This window comes from Ctenocephalides felis, unplaced genomic scaffold, assembly GCF_003426905.1.
Source record: "Ctenocephalides felis isolate EL2017-DRISC unplaced genomic scaffold, ASM342690v1 CF-g0.4_SCAFFOLD_01604, whole genome shotgun sequence".
Classification (NCBI taxonomy): domain Eukaryota; kingdom Metazoa; phylum Arthropoda; class Insecta; order Siphonaptera; family Pulicidae; genus Ctenocephalides; species Ctenocephalides felis.
In genome coordinates, this window is record NW_020537758.1 from 34,787,449 (window position 1) to 34,809,749 (window position 22,301).

General features: G+C 22.8%; 1 protein-coding gene across 1 annotated transcript in view; it reads left to right on the forward strand.

The window, feature by feature from the left end:
• Positions 1-12,008: 12,008 nt before the first annotated feature.
• The window catches only part of LOC113373658 (CLIP domain-containing serine protease 2-like), a 40,203-nt gene continuing 29,910 nt past the window's right edge, over positions 12,009-22,301 (forward strand). Inside the window, exons 1-3 of the mRNA XM_026613942.1 lie at positions 12,009-12,078; positions 13,573-13,761; positions 15,916-16,072. Coding sequence (XP_026469727.1) covers positions 12,009-12,078; positions 13,573-13,761; positions 15,916-16,072 — 416 coding nt within the window. The remainder of the gene's footprint in view (positions 12,079-13,572; positions 13,762-15,915; positions 16,073-22,301) is intronic.

Below are 22,301 nucleotides of genomic sequence, written 5' to 3' on the forward strand. Positions count from 1 at the left end.
GAATTGGCTAACATGCTAGAATACAAGTAGTAAAACTTATGATTATCTCTCATCTTATTATTTGTTTGATATTAATTATAGCTTATGTTGAAAAAGTGATCAGATTCTTAATTTAATTAAAATCCAAAGATGACATTAATATTAGACCTCAAGTGCAGTGCTTAAAGCACAATTGTAAAGTCTTGCTTGATGAAGAAAATTAATATTTTATCACGGTAGTGGTAATGGTAGTTTTATTTTAATACAACAACTTATTATTCTTACCAATAAAGTAAAAAATAAAGCTCAATAAATGTTGATGAATAAAGATTCATTTATATTCATTAACTTCAATGAAAAATGCGTACTTTACACAGTAAGATTTTTAAATAGTAGTAGATTAGTGGACAACAAAGAGAAATTAATTGCAGTCATCAATAAATTTAATTTAAATTATTTATTATTTGCAAAACAAGCAAAAACTTGATAATTTAAATTTATCCAATGCAACAAACAACATGCCATTTTAAAAACGAAATGCCAATAGACATTTCGAATATTATTAGCGACTGAGAGAAAATAGCTTCTAAAAACTCTTTGACAGAAATTTAAATATTTTCGAAAAAATCTTTAGTACCTACTTAAAATATATTTTAAGGACATGATATAATTCCAAATATGACCACCTTGTTGAATCAAAAATAATACGAGAGATAAAAATATATAAATTGATGTAATCTAAATAAGTCAGTTTTCTATTTAATGAATACATTTATTATAAATATTTTCATTTGAAAATTAGCAGATGAGTGTTCTGAATGCTAAAATCAAAGGATCAAAAAGTTGAAATTTTAAGAGCATTTTGAAAAAATTAATGATATTTATTTTTTCTAACTTTGAAGGAAATTTTGCTGCAGCACTAGATAGTACAATAATTTGGATCAATCATTTATTATTTATTTAAATACTACTGTAATGTAAATAACAATAAAATTATTTAAGATTTTCTTTAAAAATTTAAAATTAGAATAAAACTATTTTCGTTCAAAATGGGACAATATAATAAGATAAGCTTTTTTGCTCTGAATTTTTTTGAACTTCCCGAAGGAGAAGTTTATGTTTTTATCAAGAAATCCGATTCGCTAATTTTATGCTTTCTCGACGTTTCAAGCCATTCTGAATCGAATGAGACCAAATTTAGAAGAAGTGTGTGTGTGTGTGTGAACAGATTTTTTACCGTAAATCGACGTTTTCTCCAAAACGGCTGGACCGATTTAAAAAATTTAAAAGCCATTCGATGTATCTCGATGAGAACTAGCATTTCTAAGTTTTGTGCGACGATAGGTCGGGCCGTTTCTTTGTAAATCGCAGATAAGTGAAAATTTTTTCGTCTACGACACTTTTTTAGACCTTTGATCGATGTTTTCTTAAAAACGGCTGGACCGAATTAAAAAGCCATTTGATGTATCTCAATGAGGACTATCGTTTGTCAGTTTTGTGTGATGATCTGCCAAGCCATTTCTTTGTAATTTGGAAAAAAGTGTTAAACCTTTACGTCCACATTTAAGCTCAAACTACCGAATCGATTTAAAAAAATCAAAAACTGTTCGAAATATATTAGTTGGGAATGATACTGATCAGTTTTAGGTAAAAATCTACCGAGCCGTTTTCTTGTTAACTGTTGAAAAAAAATTTGAGCCAATTTTTATAAAACTTATTTTGGCGATATATATCATGGTCTTATAGAACTTACTGAAATATTACGGCCTTACGACAAGTAGTTTAATTTTAAAAATTCATCAAAGTTTGAGAAAATGAGTTGTTCTTTGGACATTTGATAAAATTAAAATTAGACGATTTACTTGGTATAACGATGGAGTACTTGGTCTTAATGAACATACGAAACCATTAATATCCTACGGAAACTGGTTCAAATATAAAAATTATTGGTTTTTGAAAATTTGCTTTTAAAAATACTCCGACCGGGTTGACGTGTTCGATTTTCAATAATGTGTAATAAATCCACTTCGAATATTTTTAACTACTTATAAATTAATTTACTTGTCATGGATTAAGTCGATTATTTACATAACTCGGGAAGTTCATGTAACTTGCTTCAAGGCAAAATACCAATACCAACTAGTTTGCGCTCATAATGATAGAAGATAATAAGATAAGCTTTTTTGCTCTGAATTTTTTTAACAATTTTGTTCTATATCAGGAGACAGTGGCGGTCCTTTAGTAATGGAGAGCCCAAACGAGAGGTACCTCCTGCTGGCATAGTATCATTTGGACCCCGGCGTTGCGGAACGGCGGACCTTCCGGGGGTCTATACGAGGGTCAGCAGTTTTGTGGATTGGGTCGTTGCTAACGTCCGACCGTAGAAAAGTAATTTTTTTAAATAAAATGTAAACATTTAATGTAAAATTAAGTAGAATATAAAAATGGTAATTCAAATATTATAAATTTGAAGGCAAGCACTGATGGTTAGCTAAGAAATGGCAGAAAATGCTTTTCCAGCAGATTCAGTTTAGATTTAATATTCAGATTCTGATTATATTTATAGTGTCAATATAATTATAATTTTTCATATATATATATATATATAAATATATATACATTATATGTACATATATATATATATATATATATATATATATATATATATATATATATATATAGTTGGTTGTCAAACGGATTCAAATTTCTATCAGGTGGATTTTAATAAGGCCAGCTAGTAGATATGTGTTATATATATATATATATATATATATATATATATATAATATATATATAACCTGATAGAAATTTGAATCTATTTGACAACCAACATTTCACACCTTTTGTTATAAAAAATTCATATCAATCCAAAATAAATAAAATCCGGAAATTTGAATATGATGGATCAATACTATTGATTAAAGTGTTTATTTAAACTTAAATAATAAATAAAATAAAATAATTAAAGATTTGAATAAATGAGTACATTACAAAATTTATAATGAATAACCAAGTGACTTTTATAAATTTGTTATATCGTATTTGCTATTACGTCCTATTTTAACATATTCTATTTATGCTGTATTTAAAATTGGTTTCATTGTTCACATATACTATTGGGAACTTACTATAAGCCCTTAATATTTTCTTTGAAATTTTTCCATACATTTATGATTAGACACTCACCGATTTTAATGATATTTTTTTTAAACTTGTGATTATTTACGAATCACTTATGATATAAATTTCCGTCTATATATTGATATTCATATTATCCCTGAATCTAACATGGATAAAGTTCTGGGGAATCCGAGTCCAAATCTATTAAATGTTTGATTTTTGGCACTTTTTTAATTTTTTAGCGATTTTTCTACTGTAATATTAAACGACCAATTATTTTAAGAAAATCATTATTGAAAATTAAACAGAGTGAATAAAACAATTTAATATATAATTTAATAAAAAATGAAATATTCATGAAATTCTATGAACATATACACTTAAAATACGATTACTTAGGTTTAAATGGATAACATAAAATCAGTTGTAAAAAATAACATATTAATTCCGATTATTATATTATTTTCATTTTTAGTAGATATAAAATTAAATTTACAAAAACTCCTAGCAGAAAATGAAGTTTCGGTTGAATATAATTTAAAAAATCGTCTAATAAAACGTGTTGAAAACATGTGTCATATTTAATCAATACAATATAACATTCATTTCCAGATAAAATGATATATACATATATGACTATATTAATTTAAATTCACAAGATATATTTCATTACATATATAAAAATTTTAATAATATGTTTCAAAGTCGAAATAAACAATTTCAATAAATATATATATTATATATATATATATATATATATTTATATATATATATATATATATACATATTTGTGCATTACATCATGGAATCAATTAGTGGGTTATTGATTTAGTTAGTTTGTTGTTAATAAAACTACAATGCTCAATTTTCGAAAGCTATGAAAAAACTGGTATTTCAGTATATATATATATATATATATATATATATATATTATATTTATATATACATATTTGTGCATTACATCATGAAATCAAGTAGTTGGTTATTGAGTTAGTTAGTTTGTTGTTAATAAAACTACAATGCTGAATTTTTAAAAGCTATTAAAAAACTGGCATTTCAAACTACACGTATGAATTTTAATTAAACACGTCTATATTTGTTTACAATTTTTTGTTTGAAATTTCAAAAATTTATAGAAATGATACGAACTTTTAATAGTGCAGAATAATTGGAATGAAATTACATAATACGACTTCAAGTCATTAATAAACGCCCTTGATTTAATAAAATATTTCATTTTTTACCAAATTGCGATATTCAAATACACATCATATTTTTGCTATTTTATAAAAAAAAATATAAATCTTTATATGTAACAAAATTGCAAATCATTATACATATGCAACATTTTTTTATTCATCGAACTTTATTCATGACTAGCAGATATTTGACCTCAAGTGGTCGTAATAGAAACAAAATTATAAATTTGATAAAAATATTTATAAAACAATTTGTACAAGAATTAGGACGAATCTATCACTTTAAGGGAATAGTTCTAAAAACTTCTACATAGGAATTGAAATAGTAATTGATAGATGATTTAAAAATTAAGTATGTTTGCAATGTTTTTGCGAATGGCTATTTACTATATAATTGATTTTCAAAAATATTTTTATGCTTATATGTACAGGGCAACAATATTAATATTAAACGACCAATTTTTTTTAGGAAAATCTGCCTATCATTATTGAAAATTGAACATAGAATGAATAAAACAATTTAATATATAATTTAATAAAAAATGAAATATTCATGGAATTCTATGAACATAGAAAATACCATTATTTAAGTTAATAGATAACATAAGATCAGTTGTAAGAAATAACATATAAATTCTGATTATTATATTATTTTCATTTTTAGTAGATTCAAAATTAAATTTACAAAAAATTCTAGCAGAAAATGAAGTTTCAGTTGAATAAAATTTAAAAAATCGTCTAATAAAACGTGTTGAGAACATGTATCATATTTAATAAATACAAATTGAATTTCATTTCGAGCTAAAATGATATTACTACATTATGAATATATTAATATATAAGAAATATTTCATAATTAAAATTAAGGAGTAGTTGAACTTATGGAAAACAATAGAATGCAAAAATATTCTTAAGATCAGAATACTCCTAATTACAAAAAGTGAAAGTTTAACAAATAATTACAAAAATATGGTCAAATTGTTTAATACAAATAATCTATAAATAATTGATAATGAGAAGTTATGAATATTTCTCAAACTTTTGAAAATTATGATTATTGAATTTTCTTTTTTGTATCAATTTGTGTTGCTCAATTAAACATTTATTACCAAATTTTGTATACAAAAATGTTAAATAATAAAATTCATTTAATAGCAACAGAAAAAAAATAATTAGCACAAAAATAACAAAATAATGTAGTTGTTATTAGATTATCACAACTAGTGAAATAAATAATATAATTTATTCAACTAGTTAAATTATTAGCTTAGATTAACCAATAAATACAAATTTATAATCCCATAAGTAGAATTATAAGAATGCATTTCATTGTTTATTTTAATTAAGAAGCGAGCAACATTTGCTCGTACATCATATTAATTTTGTACATTTTGTTTGATATTCAAACTACCATAAATAAGTAATTACGTAAAAATAATACTATGTAGTATAGCAACTAAATATTTAGAGTACACAATATAGAAATATTTAAAAATAATTATAGTTTTGGTATTGATACAAATGTTTACAAACCAATATTGCAGTTTAATTTTACTGGAAACCTTGAATTATCGGAAATGATTCATAGAAACAGATATATTTTACTTCTTCAAGATTTTTTAGAAAAAACTTACTATAAATTTGACAAAGAAGTCATCTTTTCTTATATTTCATAAAAAGTTCTAAAAAGATTATTTAATAATCTCCTGCATTATATGCCCAAAGGTATTGACTAAAGTTGCTATGGTATTGCAAAATATATTTTGAAAACAGTAATTCGTCAAACAGATGAACAGTTTTAGGCCTTTATTTCTATATTTAATTGATTATAGAGATGTCTCTATATTAAATTTTATATAAAAAATTTCAACCATAATTTAAATAAAAATCAAACTAGAATTAGAACTCAATATAATTGATTAAGCTAGAGAAAAAAACATAAAATTATAAATATAAACTGTATTATAATTATGAAAAAAATACAATAAAAAATTTAATATTTAATATGTGTTTTATTAAATATTATTAAATTATTTTATTTTAGGAATGTTCATAATTTCAAATTTATCTGTTGATAAAGTAGAAAATAAAAAGCTAAGGAATTTACAATACATTCAGTTATGTCCTAAAAGTGGGACATATACTGTAGCATGAGGTCTGTAAATGATGAATTCAAATTTCAGAGAATTAAAAAAAAATTAATTGTATGGGCATTTCAGTTGCTGTTTATTATCTTCAAAAAATTTGTCTAATGCCAATTTGTAAATAATATAATAATACTTTATTTATTTAAAATTATTATATTCATAACTTTATTCCAACTGGAATCATAATTTTAGTTGAAGATCCTTAACCATATATAAAAACAATTAGCCAATGTAATTGCCCTCAAATTTTACACACACACACACACACACACATATATATATATATATATATATTCTTATTTATAAAATAAATTAATAAGGTTATAAAAAATATTCTAAAATGATGCCAAGTGTAATGTAAAGTTAGTCCACGAATGAAATTACAGAAACCTATTGAAAATTCATATAATCAAATTCAGATCAGTAAATAATTATTTTCACATTTTATATATTTCAAAATTAGTTTCGGAAATTATACCATATCGAAGATAGCGATATGAACAATAACTCATAACTTATTTTCAATTATTTATTACATAGATGAAAATTCAAAAAAAAATTTTCAATTATGAATCTCTCAAAAAAGTGAGTTAGTTCTTGTGAATAATGACCTAATAAATCTAAAAAATAATTTATATTCTTTAATTAAAGAATTAAATTAATAGTGTGTTGTATAATGAACTTTTTTCAATCAAAATTGATTTTTCAGATTTAGGTCAAACCCGTGGAAAATAATAATTTTCTTTGCGATTTTGTTTGAACTCGCAGCATCAGGTAAGATGGTATTTATTTAAATTCAATAATTAGGTCAGAAGTTTAATAAATCGTATGAAAATTAATTAATACTATTTAAAACTAAAAACATATTATACATATTTTATTTCGTATATGTGACACATTTGTTTAAATATATTCTTGCTCATATTTATTATGTCTTCGTAATTTTATCATTTTTAAACAGAATGTTGGTCTTAATTTTATATTTTAAAATTTGTATAAAAATCCCTAATATATTCTAAAATCCATCGAATATAAAATTGAACTTATACTAAAAAACGCCTAAAATTCAGTAATTTGTTTCATTGTTTCAATTTACATTATGGGTAGTTACTTTTATTTTACTTAGGATTTAATTAATATATAAGAAAATTTTACTTAGTATATTGTAATTCGGAGAAACGTGTTCATCAGTGAAAATAAAAAACTAATACAATTTAAAAAAATGTAATATTGAATTATATAAAATAAAAATTGGATTTGTCGTCTAAAAAGCATTTTTTCCGATATTTCCAAGAGATTTGCTACATTATTCAGGTATTTTACATAATCCATTCAATGAATAGAAATAAATATTCTAATTTACTTGAGATTCCATAAAAATTCATTGATATGGTAGTGAGAAAAATCAAGAACCTAAATTCTTATCGAATTATATCGTAAACCATTTAAAATATTACTAAAGCGTGAAAAATAATTTAAAGTTAAACCATATATCTTTATCCGCTGAATTCAAAATAATTCTTACGTATTTATATATGATTTCCATAGATCAAGGTAATGCCAAATAAATATTTTTTTTTAAAAAAAGATTTCCAATCAATGAGGAGCCTTTAAAAATATAACGTTCTTGACTGTAATTTTATTAGTTATTTATTGATGTATTTATTTTACACGACATAATTTATACAACAAATTTATTATTTAAAGGAATAAAAAATTGGATTGAAGACGACATTCTCTAAAAAATAAATTATATCCTCTCTTGAGTTAAATATAAACAAGCATAATAAAAAATTTATTTGTAGACTTTGCAAAATGCTTATTAAGACAAAAATATATTATAATACGTCGCAGATGTGTCAATTAAAACATATTCAAAATAGTAATAAATCATATAGATAATAGTTTTCATTAAGTTATATTGAGGTAATGCAAAATAAGTATTTTTAGAAAAAAATTACTCTCTCAATCGATGAGCCTTTATAACGCCGTAAACTGTAATTTTATTAGTTTTCTATTGATGTATTTATTTTACACGACATAATTTATACAACAAATTTATTATTTAAATGAATAAAAATTTGAGTGAAGACGACATTCTCTTAAAAATAAATTATATCCTCTCTTGAGTTAAATATATACAAGCATAATAAAAATTTAATTTGTAGATTTTGAAAAATGCTTATAGTTTAAGCAAAAAACTAATGCGTCATAAGTATACCAATTAAAATAAAATATATTCAAAATAGTAATAAAATTCATAGATAATACATTTTATATACAAGTTGTATTAAACCTCAATGATATTTATATTATGATACATAAGAAATAAAACGTAAGGTCTGAAATATATACGTTAAAAAGAGACAAAAATTTGCAAATTGATTCATGCAAATTAATAGTTTTTTTTTCATATTGGTTATAAATTGTAATATATTTTGGCATTTTAATAGACTGAAGTCGCCACAAACGTCAGATTGTCGTTTGTTGACAAATTTTCAAGGTTTTCTACACAAGTGTCCAAAAATTTAAATTTTTGTCATCACAACTCTTGTTTAAATTGTATAATAATAAACAAACAATAAAATAACATCAATAGCTTTTTTGCAGATTTCCTTTAAAATGTATGAACTTTATAATTACTGAATATTTTTAAATACATTTGCGAAAGCAATATTATATTATTACCAAAAATTGAGGCTTTGTCGTAATTAATTATTACAATTTTTAAAAAAATTTCACAATGACTCGTTATTTCAAAATTTCCAGATAGAAACTTAAGTGCTTCATCATTCTGATTTATAAATTATATAAATATAAAATCCTATTTGGTTTGAATTATTTAGAAAGTGATGATAAAAATTATTATTTGGGGGTTTATTAAAATGATGAATCAAAATAGCAATTGATAATTGATACAAAATATTTTATCCCAAAAAACACAATAAACTCATTTTATAGATACACTTAATGATTTAATTAAAATTCATATATTTGACTGACAATAGTATTTGACAAAAAACAAACGTAATTATTATCATGATTATAAATTTGTATTTTGTATTCATATTAGTGACTATATAAAACCTATAGACTAGCCGAATACTTAATATAATCACTTTTCCACAAAATCTAGCAATATAAGATAAATTTTTAATAGTAAAAATATTATATTGTGAAATGTTTTAACCACTTCCAAGCAATAAATAATAAATTGATAGTGATAATGTATCCTTTTGAATAATACGCCTACCATATGTTTATAAAATTGACTATGAAGATTGCGATATTGTTTATATAGGTGTAAGTAACAGGATAATATTTAATAAAACTCTTGAAAAAAATATTAATATTCTTAAAAGATATTTAAAAAAAAAACGCTTAAAAGAGATTTACAATATATTTCATCCCAAAAACACAAAAAACTCATTTTATTGATACACTTATGGATTTAATTGAATTGCAGAAATTTGAAAAAATTAATTAATACCATAATTATATATAATTTGTACTTATTCGTGTTCATATTAGTGACTATAAAACCTATAGACTAGCCTATAGGCCCTATTTATTTAATATAATCACAGTAAAAATATTATATTGTGGATTTTTTCAACTACTTTTCCAAACAATAAATAATAAATTGATTATGATAATGAATCCTTATGAATATACTTCCACCACATGTTTATAAAATTGACTGTAAAGATTGCGATGCTGTTTATGTAGGTGAAACAGGACAATATAATAAAAACTCTTGAAAAGATTATTAATACACTTAAGAAATAATTAAAAAAAATGATTAAAAAAGCTTTGCAACATTTCAAAAATAACAATTAAGCCTGACAATAAAATAAAATACAAAAATTATACTGTATTTTGTACTCAATTTAATTTACTACCAATTAAAAAATGAAACAAAATGCGCACCAGTTATCGCATAAAATAACAACCAACTAACCAGAATATACAATGAAATAATAAATTTTGAGAACAAATAATAAAAACACTTGAGTTTTGTCTATGTTAATAATCTTCATGTAATTATAAAAAAATCAATTTTATATCGGTCATTCAACAAAATAGCACACAATAAAATTTTGAAGCAGATCCACAAAATCACACATGGCTCACACGTCAATGTTAATAAAATTATTTAATTATGATATTAAATACTCGTCGGTGGTTTAATAAAATAAGCAACAAATATCTAGAACATACAATGAATTTGAAACAGTTTTATAACAGTTACATTTGAATTTTTTACTGGAATAAAATACCAAACATTTACTAATAAAATAAATATTGCATGAATCACTTCTTCATTTAAGAGCAAACATTTATAATATCAAGACCAAATCTGATAAAATTCCGATGCATATTTTCAAAAATTATACAAGGGCTTTGTACTGACTTTAATATTGATACAAATCATTTATTAAAGAAATAAAATAAATAAGATATTTTATAAAATACCCACTAAAAATAACTATCAAAAAATAATAATCCGAGGCAGATTCACAAGAATCGCACATGAGTTTTGTAATAACTTATTATATTAATATTAAATCAATAGATATTATTTAGTTATGAAATGTAATGCACGTCGGTTATTTTATTAAATAAATGAGCAATAAATAACTAGGATATAGCATAAAATACGTTTATTAAGCAGATTTGTAAAAATTACACTTGAATTTTGTACTGGCTTTAATATTATTACCAATCATTTAATAATAAAAGTAGTATCATTTATTTAATAAAATATAACACTGAATACCTATACAAAATTTTATATAATTTTGAGATAGACCTAAAAATTATACACGAATTCTGTATTAATTTTAATATTAATACCAATCATGAAATAGGCACCAAATTACATCAAAAATTATAAAATTCTGAGGTATATGAGATTTCAATACTTTTGTATTTTTGTCATGTATAATAAGATAATGTTTTTCTATATTATATATAAAAGTACTAATATAAAATATCTAACATGTAATGCAAAAGACTAATACCAAGAGTAAAAAAAACGTTTAAGTTATATAACATCGATTTTATTTAAAGAAATAAAATATTTGTTTTTGAGCATCAACTAAAATTTTGATGCAAATTCCCAAAAATCGCACTAGAGGCTTTACTGAATTATTAAAATCATTTATTCATCAGAATTTAAAAGCAAATTTACATCGGTTATTCAAAACATATGTGCCAGAATAACTACATTATACATTAAAATAATGAAATTTCGAGGCTTACACTAAATAAGGTATCTACAAACTGGTTAACGATAAACCAAAAAATTTGGTAATAAAATATGAGAAAATCAAAACAAATGTTGGTTAAAACTTGGTTTTGGTCATACATGAAATTAAAAATATAAATGCAGTAAAAAGGGCAAGTATTAGTGAGTAATAGTTACATGTGCATTTTGATTAATTGGAAAACTAGATCGGATCCATATCCTTTCTACAAAATATCAAAGGTATCAAAATAATGGGAGCAGTATTAAAATAGAAGTAATGAAAAGATTAAAATTGTGAATGAAAAAATAAAGATGATCGCCAACTTTCTAGAGAAAAAATACAGGAACTTGATAGACAAGGCACAAGAACATGGAAAAAGTTGTTTGACTAGAAAGTTTACGAATAAAATAGAAATAATGGATTAAAAAAGGATAAATTGTGGTGTTTTAAAATTATGAAAATTATTAACGCATTAAACATCAATGTATTTCATCATATAAATATTTGTTCGATTAAAGATTTTAATAGCTGAATAATCTAAAATATAATATACTTACTTAAGTTCTTAATCATATACATATTGAGCTTTTTCAAATAATATTTATTAAATATTGTTATTAAATCGATAGTTTAGTTTTGGAAAATTGCTTTAAAACGTTAGTAATTATTTGTGTTTGGTACTCTATAATTTAAATATTTTGTTAAATGGCACACAATCACTATTACACGACTTTGTAGAAATCTTTAAAACACAAATCAAAGTAAAAAGAATATTGTTCAAGAATTAAATTGAAAAAATGTTAAATATTTTTTAAAAACAATTATAAGAGATCATTTTTCGTTTCTGATCCCAACGGATTTGCTGGGTAAATTTATACTTATAATTACCTAAAAGCACTTATAATTATCTAAAAAAATTTCTATTTTCATAATGTACAAGAAGATAATTATAATTGGATTTATTGATATAGGTATTATAAGTATTATGCAGATAGTCACTTGTGTTTGAAAATAGTATTTGTATAAGTTCATATATCGAAAGTATATAATATGATTTACATTAGGACTAAACTAAATGCATTTTACACATCTTCTATTTCGATAAATAAACCATTATAATTTATACATTTGTTATCAACTTCAGATAAATTTATCTAAAAGTGTATTAAAAATGCTAAAATTTGTCACAAGTTATAACAAAAAATTAATGAATATCTAATAACTACATTGAAAACGATAGGAAATTCAAAATTTTCAATAACGTCAAAAATCCATTAACATTTCGAAACCTTTAACCCAGCCATTTATTTTCTTCAAAAACAAGAATTTCGTAAATAATTTTGCAAGTTCTGATAGCATTTTTTGTCTTATTAAAATATTTCCTGAAAAAAATGTATAAGTTGCAAAAATTAAAGTAATATCCAAATAATAAAATATGTTGTAAAGTAGGTGACTGCAATAAATTACATACCATAAAATAGTTATATTTTAAAAAAAGAAGTGATCTATTAATAAAACCAAATAGAAATACACACCAAATACCTCGATTAAATTCCATTCTTCCCTTTCCACTTACAATATAAATTACTTTTAATTTCTTAAACTTTAATAAATTGTTTATTATTTATAAGTTATATAATATTATTCATAAGGCATATAATACTGTTTGAAATTTTAAATTTTTTTTTATAGCAAATACATTTTATCTAACGCAAGTAAATTTTCTTTTATTTTCAATTCTCATAATTCCCACAAAATTTGTTTTAAACATCTCTAACATAGGGATAATCAAAAGTTTTAGGTTTACCACATAATCATATTAAAAAAATAATAGCAAAAAATTAGAAAAGTACTATATATGATTTCAAATTCCAGATGAACAAAATTCTGAAGACTCACAGGAAGAAGTTGACCCTGATCTTCCAAATGAAGACCTAAACCAGCATAAGAATTGGAAATTGCTCAATGATGAAGATTGTGGTCTCAGTATAAGTGATAGGATAGTTGGAGGAAAAAATGCCAGTCTAGGACAATATCCTTGGATTGCAAGATTAGGATATGCAAGTAAGAGTAAAAATATTTTTTTCTAAATCAACTCGGTAAACATTTTACATATTCTGTTAACGGACTTGTACCGACAGTAATTCTGACAAATTTGATATAATAATTTGGTATGCCAAAAATTGTACCAGGCGTTGGAACTTAATCAGCATATCACTGAAATAAATCATAAATTATGAAAAATATTTGTCAAAAAACATCATAATTTGTGTTAGGCACAAAATATAGGTAATCACTGACGATTTGAAGGTTTTTGTAAAAAAATATTTGATTGTTTGTTTATAACTACAAAATCAGAGTAATAATGATAACTACGTCTTTTAAGGCAATATCATATTAATTTTGTGCACATCCAAAAGTACATAAAAATAAAAAAATATTCAATAATTAATTATTTATATTAAAAATAATTTAGGAAATATAATTAGGAATTAGATAAAATGGAAAATAACAGTTAAAAATAGTTTTTAGTATTTTTAATATTTTCTTAAGAAGATCATTATCTGAAAATATTAAAAATACAACAATGTTCTGAAATATTTCTTCTAAAAATATTCTTGCAAAATAAAAAGTGAAAATGTTTTAAGATATAAATAGACAACAACTTTATATTTATTTACCTGTTAGTTTTATAATATTTTTTCTAATCGTTATAGATTTTTATGATTTGTTCATCAACTTATTATTATTTAGGATTATATTTAAACAATTTTGTGTGACCAAAAAAAAATTAATCAAAATTTTATATTATCATACAAATAGCTAGAAAAAATTATAAATGGAAGTGAAAATTAAAATTAAATAAAAAAAATCATTGCAATAGAATTTAAATTGCATATAAAATGATTTAAAATAAAATCTGGCATAAAATGAGTTAAAGGATCCCATTAATGAACAAATAACTGTTAATAGTTTACTTAATTTTATTGTTTCATTTAAAATCGTGAAAATCAAATATTTAATATTCAGCAATTTTTCTTAACACATCGTGTTCTGAATTATTACTCTTACAAAGAAATTCTGTTAAGACCAAAAGTTAAAATATATTTACACTTGTAAAATTTGTTTATTTGAAAGTTCTTGCTTTTAAATAAAATTCTTATGGCATATACATTTCAAAAAAAAATTTTTTTGTCGAAAGATGTTAATAGTCAGTTAATAGTTAATCTGAACAAAAAATATTTTTTTAATTATATATATATATATATATATATATATATATGTTGCTCAAATGTTTTAACAAAACAAAGCGAAGAAAATGGGTCGGTTTTAATCATCATATTAAACTTCTTAAAAAACAAGCTAATAATTTTAACAAAATTTGCCACAGCGTGTGATTTATATTTTTGAGAAAAATATTGATAAATTTAATTGTGAAAATGATAACTTTTTTCATTACATCTTTTCTAAAAATTTGGTTATTGTAAAACTTACGAGTGACATTTCATGAGGTACTGGATAAGATTACGTCTTAACACTAAATTTTTTTTTTAATATTTAGTGTTAAACAAAATTATGAGATACTATTGGTTACTAAATTTATTAAAGAAAATATTTTCAATTTCAATCGAATCGATTTTAAAATTTATTATTCCAATATTTTATTTCGTTACAGTTATTAGGTTTAAATATTGTGTTTATATTATTTGTTGCAGTTTCCAAATTTTAACTTGTTCCTTAAATACATATTTAACTTGATCTTTGAATTGATTTCTTGTACAATATCAAATACAAAAATATGACGTGTTGGAGATGAGGCAATAAATGATTTTTACTATCACGCAAAATTAGTGAATTAAAATTAGGAATAAATATTTACACAAATGATTATGATTGTCAGTGAGTTTTTTAGCGCAAATAAAAAATTATTTTTGAGATTAAATCATACCTATATGATTTATTATATGATGAAATAATTTTCTAGAAAGTAAATTTGTAATTTTATGTTTATTAACAGTTGTAACGAAAATTCGTCGTAACATACATATATTTAAAATCGATCGCCTAAAATATTTAAAATGCTTTGCCTAAAATTGATTAATAAAATAAGAACTTCCACTAGTCGGACATATTCATGCACTGCGAATTCGTGTATCGTGTATCGAATTTTATAAAATATTTGAAATTGGTAATTCTAGTGATTTTGTTTTGTTTCAGAAAAGATTTTGTATCCTGATATGTACGATTATTCTGATGCTGAATATTTGGATGAAAATAAAGTGCTGGTTTTCGAATGCGGTGCTTCTTTAATAAGTGATTTATATGTTGTTTCTGCAGCACATTGTGTGGTGGGCCTGCCTTCTTCAATAACATTGTAAGTAAAAAAATAATCTAACTAAAATAATTTTAATAATTTTAATCCGATTTAGCCTACAAATTACTATCTATTTTCCACGATAATACACCAGATTTTAACAATGCCTTGAAATATAATACTTGATATAAATATAAAATCAACATAGAAAAAAAATTGTATGCTTTAAAATTATGATTTTGAAAATAAAGGAATTGCTGAAAATAAAATTCATTTTCCCAAATTCATGAGATATACTAAAATTTATAATAAATAATTCTTGATTAAAACTCGTCAAATAACAGCTTATTATCAATAAATTTATGATTAATATTATTAGTATTTTGAAGTACTAAAAATTACGAAATATATTTATTGATTTATGTCTAAATAAGTCGATAGCTGGTTAGGTGTTTAAAGTATATGTAGATAACAAAAAACAATAAATCGATACAAAATATAACATTTTGGCAGTCATAATTGATGCAATCAATTATTTATATTTGCATGAGCACTCAAGTTACAATCTTTTTGCAAAAGATTTTCATATTATTAAATCAGTCAAAATTAATCATCTATTCGGTTTCTATAAGAATGAATATTACAATGAAGATGATTGAATCTTAAAGAACAGATTTTAAAAATATTATAGTCTCATCCAGTGAACAGAACAAAATCATTCGTATATCAAATAAGATAGAAAGAGGAAAATATTATATATTATATATTAACCTTGGTAAAAAAAAAATTAATGTGATTAAATCAGTCAAGATGTATTAAACTATTGGGTTAAATCTCAAAAAATAATTTTTAGAAATATCATAGTTGCATCCAGTATGAACAGAACAAAATCATTTGAGAATTAAATAAAATAGACAGTTAAATTTTTTATATATTATATAATAATCTTGGTGCCAACTACAATTATATAAGTAAAATTATTATTATCAATAAAAGCATTCATCGAGAAAGGTGACAAATGTTGCAATGCATATAATGAAATCATTGTATTAATAATCTATGCTCATTTCCTTATTTTCCACATGCAATTTCTACACATTGCATATGAGAAACCTACTTTCTAAATGACTAATAAAAATGATGGATAACAATCGCCTTTCACAAATGAATTAATAATAAAATATTAAGAAATCGAATAACACATGATATTGATTTAATATTTATATGATTCAACAATTATTGATTCTGAGAATTATGCTATAATAAGTAGTTTTATAAATTGGTTAAATTATATATCGAGCTTATAATAAAAGTCATTATACTTTTAATTACATGAACAAAGTATATGTACAGTTCCTCAATAGCATTTTCCTAATATTTGTTATTACAATTATTCGAAATTGAAATAAAATATATATAATAAAAGAACGTATTCAAATACAAAATTTAAAATATTAATATAAAATTAAATTAAAAAAAAAGTATATTTATCGAAAAGTTCACAAAATTCATCTGAATGTTAATTTAATTCAATCATATTGAAGATCACTGAAATAATCTATTTTTAAAGCAACATCTAAAAATTCGAAATTTGATATAATCCTATTGCTTTTAAATTTAAAACAAAATTTATCATTTTGGCATAATTTGTTGGTTTATTTAATAACTTTACATGTAAGTTTTGTCTAAACTAACTTGTATTATAAATATGTGTAATGAGGCTACATAAATTAGAATCATTTTGTTTCTGTTTGTTCATATATATTTATAAACGTAAACATTAATTATATTAAATAATTGAATAAATATAATTGAAAAAAATGTTTTATTTATAAGCATACAATATTCGGTAGAAAAGCAAACTCAAACTGAATAGAAGATATATTCTAAAATAGAGAATATTATAAAACTATTTTAAAAAAATACATATATTTTAATTAAATATGACCTACATTTCAGAGCCTACTAAAAATGACATAAATGAATGTGCAACTTCAAAAATCATGAATTTTAACTAACAGTAATTGTTAAATATTAGTTAATGACTATAATAATTAATTTTGATAATAATTTTAATTATCTAGCAAATTATATCTTAATTTAATTAATTAGGATTAATGTAGAAAATAATTTGACGTGGGCAGTAGCTTTATAAAAAAGTAACTTAGAAAGATTCTAAAAAACGACAACAGAAAAAAAGCTAGGAAATATTACGGTAAGAAGTAGAAAAATTTAGAAAATCGGTAAAATTTATACATTCAAATTATTATAACAATTTTTCGTCTATTTTATCAAATGCTAGCAAATTAAATATTAATCCACTTAAATGAAAATATCTTACAAAGAAATGTCAAACATCTAAAAATTTGAAATTTGATATAAACCTATTGCTTTTAGTTTCAAAATAAAATTTTTCAATTTGGTATAATTAAAATTTTGCAGATAAATTTGCAGATAAGTTCTCTCTACACTAAATTGCTTTATTAATTATTATGAAGTTTGTTTTCATTCGATCATGTATTTATAAACTTAAATATACTTTCAATTAATTAATTATGTCTTATATATCCATGGTTTGAAAAAAAAAATGAAAACTGTTTCATTTATAAGCACACAATATTCGGTAATCGTATGGTTTAAAATCCGCAAATGGTATAAAAAAAGCTAACTGAAATTGAATAGAAGAGATATTTTAAAATAGAGAATATTATAAAACAATTTTGTAAAAATATTATATTCTAATTAAATATGACCTGCGTTTCAGAGCCTACTAAAAATGACATAAATGAATGTGCAACTTCAAAAATCAAGAATTTTAATAGTAATTGTTAAATAATAGTTAGCGATTATAATAATAATTTTGATAATAATTTTAATTTACCCAAATTCTAGCAATTTATATATTAATTTAGTTAATTAGGATTAACGTAGAAAATAATTTGTCGTGGGCAGTAGCTTTATAAAAAAGTAACTTATAAAGAGTCTAAAAAACGACAACAGAAAAAATGCTAGGAAATATTACGATACGAAGCAGAAAAATTTAGAAAATCGGTAAAATTTATACATTCAAATTATTATAACAATTTTTTGTCTATTTTATCAAATGATAGCAAATTAAATATTAATCCACTTAAATAGAGATATCATTTTACAAAGAAATGTGAAACATCTAAAAATTCGAAATTTAAATTAATACTAATGCTTTTATTTTTAAAATAAATTTTTATATCAATTTGGCATAATTAAATACTTTCAGTTAATTAATTAAGTCTTATATCCATTTGAAAGAAATTAAATCTGTTTCATTTATAAGCAAACAATATTCGGTAATCTTATGGTTTAAAATCTGCAAATGATATAAAAAAACAAACTAAAATTGAATAGAAGAGATATTTTCAAATAGAAAATATTATAAAACAATTTTATTAAAATATTATATTCTAATTAAATATGACCAACATTTCAGAACCAACTATGAATATCTTGAGTTAATGTGCAACTTCAAAATCATGAATTTAATACAGTAATTGGTTAATATTAGTTAATGATTTTTTTATTCAATTTGATAATCATAATGATTTAATTTTCTTCAATTGTAGCAACTTATATATTAATTTAATTAATTAGATTAATGTAGAAAATAATTTGACATGGGCAGTATATCTTTATAAAAAAGTAACTTAAATTAGTTTTTAAACGATACGAAGCAGAAAAATTTAGAAAAGCCGTGAAAATTGATTTATTCAAATTATTATTTTTATTCATAATGATTATTTTTTATCTTTATTAAATATTTTAGCAAATTAAATATAAATCTATTTGAATAAGATATCTTACATAAAAAACAATTTCGTGTGGCCAGAATATATATAGAGTAGTAAGTCACTACAGAAAATTTTCAGAAAATATTATGATGTAGAAGATAAAATTTTGAAATTGAATCAAAACTATTAATTCTGATAATTTTAATGATTTATTTGTGCTAACAAATTCTAGCAAATTATATATTAACACACTATAGGCGGTCCCTGTACAAATATTCGCAATAATAAATTGATATGTGTAGAATTATTCAAAAATTTTAATATCCAAGTGTCAATAACTAAAAATTATGTAAGAAGTTCAAAGCACTAAAGTATGCTTTTCTACGAATTATTCAAAATTTTAATACCAAAGTATAAATAACGGTTTTAATAAATTTTATCTTGTTCTTACTATAATGTAATTATGTACAATTTGTAATGTTCAAAATAAAAATTTGAAATTATGTGCAGAAAAGTAAAAAGTGTTCTAAAACTATTAAATACAAGTTTAATGATTAGTGCCTTAGCTCGAATTATTTCAACTACGAAATTCAACTTTTAACTTTTAAATTCTATGCAGGAATAACAGCTTCAACTAAAGTTCAGTCAAATATAGTTTTGCTTTGATATACATAAAACAGTGTCCAGAGTAAAATTTCTAAGGTATTCAAATAAATGTAAAAAAAATCCGAAATTCACACATTGCTAAATATATTACCAAAAAAGCGTTCAAATCAGTTTCATTCAAAATTTAATATATCGGTGTATATAACAGTTCTTACTAAATTTAAAAATTAGAAATGTGTTTTGTTTAAAACCCACTCGATAAACAAACCAAGATAATGTCGGCAACAAATAATACATGAGTTATGAATAAAAATCATCAGACCGGAACTAAAATTTTCTCTACAATTAGAAAATATTCAAAAATATTTGGAAATGTTAAAAAATTAGATAAAAAATGCTATAAAATTTAAATTGAATAAAATTATCATAAAAGGTGAGATATAGACATAAAATATAACATAAGGGACAAGAAAGGTTACGTAATATGGGCAAAATAATGAATATCATTTAACGGTGGTAGTCAGTATACTATTTAGCCTAACATATCCATATATTTATTATAGTGGATTAAAATATATTTTTATACTTAGCTAACACGCAATATCAGATAAAATTAAAAAATACTTGATAATGTGGTGTTTTATTGAAAAACGATTTAAAACTCTTTCAAATTTTGTTGCAAAAAGTCAGTTGCCAAAGTCAGTAATAGTAAATATCTTATATATATATATATATATATATATATATATATATATATATATATAGCAATGTTTCCCAAAGGGCGTTTGAAGCTCAGCAAACAACGTAAAAAGGAGCGATCCCAAGCAGAAGCCGACTAATTCTCGAAAGTCTGTTATTTTGATGTTAGTTTACATGGAAAAAGTATGATAAAAATGTGAGCAACAAAAACAAGAAAAACCAAGCCTACGAGCCTCGTGTATAATACAAGTATATTCAAAACTAAGGGATTTGGAAGGCTTAGAAAACATTTGGAAGGCTTTGCACGGTATAACGTAATATGTTTTCTTGATAAAAGTTTCCGACTTCTAGCCTTACTATTTTTTCCGAAAAATTAATGGACGAGTATATTCAACACATACAAAAATACATCTCTCAAATTGCCAAATCCTTGTAGACGATAACTATTGGGACTTAACATTTAACCCAACATTATTGTAATACTGTTTGTAATTATATTTACAATATGTTATCCGTTGCAAGCACACAAAAATTGAGAAAACAATATAAAAATTTTATATATTTCAATGGGATAAAGATTAGTTATGGAAAAAGCACTCATCCACCAACTTGATCAACACACCGTATTACGATCGCAAAAAGTATTGTAAACGATTAGCCAATTGATATCAGAACAAAAATACTTATGATTATATTTTGTTGAATGTTACTAAAAAACAATGCGGTTTTTTGTGTACTCCTTGAAGAATTTATTAGAATGTAATATATGCAATAAAACCTTGCTTGAGCAGCTATGTTTGACAGAACCTGCTAGTATATATATATATATATATACTCGTATATATATAATATATATATATATATATATATATTTATACATGTATGTATATATAAGTATACAGTCAGTTCTACACCAAAAATTAAGTTTGATAAATAATAAAACAATATGGAAATGCAAACAGAAACTTGTAAAATTATTGATTTGAAATTAAAACCGAAAATAATTAGAAATGCAAAAAACTATTTTTTTCATATGCCTACGTTTTAATGCGCAATGCAATACAGATTAAGGCTAAGCGTAACATAAGAGAATTTCACCAAATTAGTCATTATACAGTCAGTACTACACCAAAATTTGAAATACTTTATTAGCATTATTAAAAGTCAAAAGTAGCTAATTTAAAGTCACAAAATGAAATTGGTAGTAGGTTATTCTAGCA